The 7,153-nt window shown below is 28.3% G+C and overlaps 1 protein-coding gene across 1 annotated transcript in view; it reads left to right on the top strand.

Annotated features, from left to right (window-relative positions):
• The first annotated feature begins 631 nt into the window (after positions 1-631).
• The window catches only part of LOC107487271 (protein DETOXIFICATION 27), a 7,526-nt gene continuing 1,004 nt past the window's right edge, over positions 632-7,153 (top strand). Inside the window, exons 1-5 of the mRNA XM_016107894.3 lie at positions 632-1,057; positions 1,131-1,672; positions 1,849-1,935; positions 2,084-2,140; positions 5,772-6,010. Coding sequence (XP_015963380.1) covers positions 755-1,057; positions 1,131-1,672; positions 1,849-1,935; positions 2,084-2,140; positions 5,772-6,010 — 1,228 coding nt within the window. The 5' untranslated portion in view covers positions 632-754. The remainder of the gene's footprint in view (positions 1,058-1,130; positions 1,673-1,848; positions 1,936-2,083; positions 2,141-5,771; positions 6,011-7,153) is intronic.

Below are 7,153 nucleotides of genomic sequence, written 5' to 3'. Positions count from 1 at the left end.
TTACCATCTAATCTAATGACAAAATAAGATGAGGTAAGCAATGACTCCATGTGTATGTGACACAACTCGAGATGAGGCCAACCTCAATTATTTGTGTTTCAAAGACCTGACCCCACTTGGTCCTTCTTCCTATTTTAAAACGATTGATTAAAATGCCGAAAAATAAAAAAAATTATATTTTATATTATAAAGATAAAAAACATATGCATAAAAAATATACAAATATATATCATTTATCTCTTATTTGATCCTCTTTTGTATTTGTATAAATATTTTAATTTTGTACACTTAATTATAATTATTACGTAGATTAAATTCTTTTTCAATTGTTGACTACATTTTTCTAGCATTTAATTTATGTTAAATTTTAAATAAACATTAACTTAATAATTATGCTTTCTTTTAAAATTTTGAAAAGTGATATTATTATATTTTGTATATATCTATTTTCTATATTTAAAAAAATATATTTTTTACAATTAAAATTTTGTATATTGCAGGATTTTTTTTCTTTTCTCTAAAAAACAAAAACAATATATAAGAGAAGCGTATAAGAAAATTTGTACAAATATTCCTTCTCTAAATTTTTATTTTAAAAGAAAAAAAAGGTGTTTTCACGAGTTAGGTATATTTAAAGCCTGTCTAGTGCCATTTGTACGAGGGGCCAATTGATTTCTGAGTTTTGAACTTGTCAGCCTCCTCATCCTCTCATAATTTTTTTTGGTTGCAAAGTTGATAGTAACTTAGAAAAAGCATGCCAAACAAGGAGAATTCAGCGCTAGTGGAAGCAAAGGTTCCTTTGCTAAACAGTAACCAATCTTTAAGAGTTCATGAAAATGGAGATGATCAAAACCATGAAGACGATGTCCTGTCTCAAAGAATATGGATTGAATCAAAGAAGCTATGGCATATAGTAGGCCCTGCAATCTTCAGCCGCATAACTTCCTACATGATTTTGGTGATCACACAAGCCTTCGCAGGCCACCTTGGCGATCTTGAACTCGCAGCTTTCTCCATTTCCAACAATGTCATCGTCGGCTTCGACTTCGGCCTCTTGGTATGCAAGTCGATACTAATCATCATTCAATGTTTTGATTGATTTTATTTTCTAATAACTGGCGTTGTTTCAGCTGGGTATGGCGAGTGCGTTGGAAACTCTGTGCGGGCAGGCGTATGGCGCCAAGAAACACTACATGCTAGGCGTATACATGCAGCGATCATGGATAGTTCTCTTCATATGCTGCATCTTCCTGGTTCCTCTCTACGTGTTTGCGACGCCGGTCTTAAGAGTTTTGGGTCAGCCGGAGGAATTGGCTGTCCTGGCCGGCGAGGTGGCGCTATGGATGATTCCTCTTCACTTCAGCTTCGCGTTCCAGTTCCCACTGCAGAGGTTTCTTCAGAGCCAGCTGAAGACAGCCGTGATAGCATGGGTGTCGTTGGTGTCGCTGCTGGTGCACATCGCCATTAGCTGGTTCTTTGTGTCGCAGCTGAAGTTCGGGGTGGTTGGAACAACCGCCACGGTGAATTTCTCGTGGTGGGTCATGACTTTGGGGTTGTTTGGGTACACAGTTTCCGGTGGCTGCCCAAACACTTGGACTGGTTTCTCGCTTGAAGCTTTTGCTGGCCTTTGGGACTTTGTTAAACTCTCTGCTTCTTCTGGTCTCATGCTCTGGTAATTCTTAACTGATACACAAAATAAATTACTATTATTGCTATAAAATAATACTTCTTAACACTGCGAAAAAATTCTCTGAATAATATATACGTGTATTTCTTAAGCTTGTTTTACCTTTTATGAGGTGCTTGTAATTTATTCTTCATCGTTTTTTTTCTTTTTATTTATTGCAGCTTGGAGAATTGGTATTACAGAATTCTGATACTGATGACAGGAAATCTACCGAACGCAGAGATTGCTGTGGATGCTTTGTCCATATGGTATGGTTACTCAAATTACATGTTTAAATTAATCCATTTTCATTTTTGGCTTTTTGCTTTGAATCTGCAAATCAGAACCTTTCGTCTTTTTCATGTGGCTCTCTTTGGTACTAATGGATGCTGTGTTCTGAATTTGTGTTTTTGGCAGCATGACAATCAATGGCTTGGAAATGATGATTCCTCTGGCATTCTTTGCTGCTACAGGGTAATTACAATCTTTCTCATGCTCTCTTTTTGTTGTGTAATTATCCATGTGTTTTTATTTAATTATTTAAATTTTTAGACGAGATCATTCATAACAAAAATATTAGGATCCTTTTCCAAATAGCTTAAATTTCAATTATTAATAGTACATTATTTATATAAATAAAGATAAAATTAAAGACCAAAAAAATAAAGATAACATTCAATTATTTTATTATTAAATGAATAAAACTTTTAATAAAAATCTTCTCGCTTTTTTTTTTGAGACTTTGTTAGATTAGGATAAATTAGTCAAACAATAATTATTAATTCCAATACCAATCATTTAATAGATTTTTGCTTTTTTTTTTTATGACTGGATTTTTGCTTTAATTGTGATTTACATCACTCATTTAACTATTTGATAAAAATAACAATGAATAAAAGAATAAATTATTATTTTTATTCAAAAATATTTAAAATATTAATAAATTTATTTATAAAAAATAAAATTAATTTTATATTCTTAAAAAAAAATTTCGTTATAAAATTACTTAAATTCTAAATAATTATTCAAAATTCTTGAACTATCTCTCCTAGTCTAACATATCTCATTCTCAATTCTCAATCCCTAATTACTTACCATCTCAATTCTAAACCTTTTATCGTTACCACCCAAATTATTCCTCATCTAATTCTCATCACCATATCTATTGTTGCTGTCATCACTATCGCTGTTATCACCGCCTTATTCTCATTACCACCACACTGTTACACTTTAAAAAAACTTGACAAGGAGGGGCGTTGTGCGCCGCAAACACTAAATTCGAGCACCTTCAACCTTTGCAGTATAGGCTCATCTAGCGGACTCGCTCAAAACCAATAACGATGGAGCTTCTCGACTCCTGGTGAACCTCTGTTAGGTAGATGTTATTTAAACATGTTTTTTTTTTTTGGAAATTTAGAATTAGTATATTTTATTTATTGGATTTGTTTGATTTTTACATAGACACTTTTTTTTACTTTTAAAATTCATTAAAAATTAAATTTTTAACTTTTTAGACATAGAATTTTGATACTAAAAAAAATATAAAGATCAAAATAAAATAGAATGGAATAAGAGAAAATATTAGCGTTTGGTGAGAACCATAAAAAGAGTTCCAGAATTGTAATTAAAAAATGAAAAAGTTTAAGGACCATCAGTTTTATTGAATTTTGGCCAGCATATAACTAGCAGAGAAAAATGAACTATTAGATGAAATTTTACATCAATCTCACACCATCAAATTATCATTGATAATTAGTTCATGGCTAACAATCACAAAAATTATTGACCTCCTAACATTGCTCTTAAAAAAGTCTAAAGTGAGAATTATAGAAAATGGGTGTGATACGTTGTTATTAAATCCTAAGCTAAATTGCAACATATTATTTACAGAAGAATGCTAGGGCCAATAATTTTGATATTTTATAATCATCAATTGGTTATTAATAGTGTTTTTAACGGTGTGAGATTACATCAAATAATGAAAGATTATTTATTTTTATTTTAATAGTTAAGTGCTAGTAAAAAAATACAAAAATTACTAGTCTCTAAATTTTTTTTTATTTATATACAGTGAACACACTTCTAACTGATTTACCACTCAAATAGCAGAATTAGTGTCAACTTCTAACAACTAACTGTCTATTAATTATTCCTAACAATTAAATAATTAAGAAGAATAATTTAAAAATTTTAAATAATTATTTAGAATTAGAATAATTTTTATGGATATAAAACAATTTTATTTTTTCGTGAAAAAAATTATTAGCATTTTAAACCTTTGTTGATAAAAATAATAGTTTATCATGTCAAACATAATGTTAAAGTGAATGTGGATCGAATCGGATCGAATATAACCAAAATTTTAATTTGATCCACATTAAATTAATCGGATCGGATCTAATATCTACAATTTTTTAGTTTGAATCCAATCCAATTCGCACATTTGCTGATCGAATTGGATATCGAATATATTCGCAAAACACAAAAAATATTTTTAATAATTTATTTTTATTAAAAATATCAATAAAATTCATTTTTTTTATTCTGTTTATTTTTACGAATATGTACGGATATACGAATACTTACAAAAAAATTCACAATCCAATCTTATTAAAATATGGATCGAATTCATATCTATAATTTTTATATCAAATTTAAATAAATATCATAAATATATAAATTAGATCCAATCTATAAACACAATCCTAAATATATACGTAAGCAACTCATAACAACAAAAGATGGCCTTACAAAAAAATTTGCGGTGGTGATTAGGACTTTTGGACATTAGTAAGAGTTACGCGTATGAATGAACACAAACTGTTTCCTTTTCCACATAAATATATATATACATACATAAATGATAAAACTCTCGTCACTTGAAAATTAATAAGAAATAAAATAATGAAGAAAAATGATACACGTGTTATGCGGGTAGCTTTGGAAAAACATCAAGTTGCCTGATCAGAACAAAAATGTGCACTATTGATATTGATATATATGGAAGTACTGTTTGTCATCCAGCTACAACTGGAAATAAATAAATAGTTTTACTATTATTTTCTTTTATTTCTTTTCTTAATCAAATTTTGAAAGTCTCTGGTTAGATTGAGAAGGACTAATATTATTGTTGGCTCATGATGATTTCGTAATCTAACATAAATTCCTTTTTGAATTTGAGTTTCCAATAATACTTAATCAGTATATTTTATAATTTGTAATTATTAATTAATTATTATTAGTAATTTTAATGATATAAAATTTTATTTAATAATGTAAAATTATATATTTTTTATTGATATAATTATGTATATTAAACAATGTTAAAGACACTATAACATTCACCATTTTTTATTTATTTTAATTCTTACTATTTCTCTTGATTAAAAGAAACAATAATTGTAATAATATTTGACACGATTTTATTAGAGACAAAGACATCTTTCATTTAATAGAAGGTGTAACAATCAATTGCCGTGACAATGTTCAATAAATCTAAAATTAAGATAAGCTTATGAATAAGACAAAAAACAAATGTTTGGTCAGCAAATCTTTCTTTTGCTGTTAAAAAAACTCAGTTTATTGTTATTATTTTGTTGAGTACAAATTGGTAGAGAAATAACTAATATAGAGCCAATGCTTGAAATAGAAGAAAAAAAAAAGAAATTCAAAGGTAGATGCTTCTCACTTTGTTTCTATTTAATCTTCGATTGAGGGGTTCTCCTTTGGTCACTTTCATTGAATTATGTTCCAAGCTTTCAATTGAACATTGGAACTCGAATTTCGACTTTTCTAGCTGAAGCCTTGCTATTTTTTCTGGGTCAACAAAGATTGGCTAATTTTGTTAGAGTTGTGTTGTTCCTTAAACACACTTAGGTTGACCCAAAAAAACTTAGGTTTGACTTAATAAAATAATACTTTAAGAAATATTAATTTTAGTTATCTTATGAAAATTTAATCCTATGTGAACTTATTTTATGGTAGTTGAAGATCATATACAGCAAATTGTATACACAATGTTCCTCCTATAGCATTATATTCTTTATTGATATTTAAAAATGTTCTTATGACACTGTAATTTAAGTTAGTATTGTGCAATGTGTAGAGTGAGGGTTGCAAACGAACTTGGAGCTGGGAATGGTAAAGGAGCAAAATTTGCTACAAAAGTATCTGTGATGACATCAATTGCAATAGGACTGTTCTTCTGGATGTTGATTTTGATATTTCATGACAAATTCGGATACATATTCTCTACTAGCAAACCTGTCCTTGATGAAGTTAACAAGCTTTCTCTTCTGTTAGCCTTCACTATTCTCCTCAACAGTGTTCAGCCAGTTCTTTCAGGTATATATATTTACCTTCCACTTTTTCAAATAGAAGAATGTTAATTATGGCGATATACTATCTTTCTCTATTAAATGAGATGTGAGTTTCATTATTTTGCTGTGAAAACCACACACATGTCATCAAATTATAAACGGGAGTATGTTGATACACACTATATGTTGATGCTTAAATAGCATTAGTCATTTTCCCTAACCAATACTTAAAGGGATATGTAAGTGTATTTTGACTAAGGTTTCGAAAATCGATTCGGTTATTAAATCAATATAATTAGATATTTAAATATTTGAATATTTAAAAATATATTTTTAATTTAGTTTCTATACATGATAAGTATAAAAAAATTTTACACAAATAATTAATTATGTATTATTATCATATTAGAAAAATTAATTAGTTTTTAAATTGATTATTTTAAAAATGATCTAAACACATAAATATGATTGTGTAAAATTTTTGTATTATTAATGTATTAAAATTAAATTAATTTTTTAAATATTTTTGTGTTATATTATTTTAAACTGACACTAAGGTAGCGTTTGTTTTGAGATACTGAGACAGAAATTAAGACTAAGTCTCAGTATCATGTTTGTTGGTTTAAGTACTAAAATTTTTGTCTTTATCTCTAAAATTTCAGTACTTCCAAAAAGTGGGAACATAGGAGACTAAAATTTTTAGAGATAGAGACTGAAATTTTAATAACATTTTATACATAAAATATCTTCATTTTAATTAATTAATTTTAATTTTATCCTTTGTGCAAATTAAATTAAAATTTTATTCTTATTTCAATTTATGTCCCCTATTTTACACCAAATAGATACTGAAATTTATTTCAATCTCTATCTCTTAATTTTTGTCTCTCAATCTCAATCTTTCTGTCTCTATCTCTTTACCAAATATTATCTAAAAAAGTTAGATCAATTCAACTATAATAAGTTTATCGATTTTTTGAACAAATTTTTTTGTTTTTAACCAATTTGCTTACGACCAATTTTTATCTTAATTTTTCATTAGTTCAGTCGAACTTACATGATAGGCCCGATTCGTTTCGCCATTGATAGACATACATAATTACATATTCCAAAAAATTACAGACATCACTCGCCTTTCGAATATTTTATCTGAAATGGTCAAATGGAG

This window comes from Arachis duranensis, chromosome 5, assembly GCF_000817695.3.
Source record: "Arachis duranensis cultivar V14167 chromosome 5, aradu.V14167.gnm2.J7QH, whole genome shotgun sequence".
NCBI classification, from domain to species: domain Eukaryota; kingdom Viridiplantae; phylum Streptophyta; class Magnoliopsida; order Fabales; family Fabaceae; genus Arachis; species Arachis duranensis.
The sequence above is the reverse complement of the archived record's forward strand: the minus strand, read 5'-3'. Positions and strand labels throughout refer to the sequence as shown.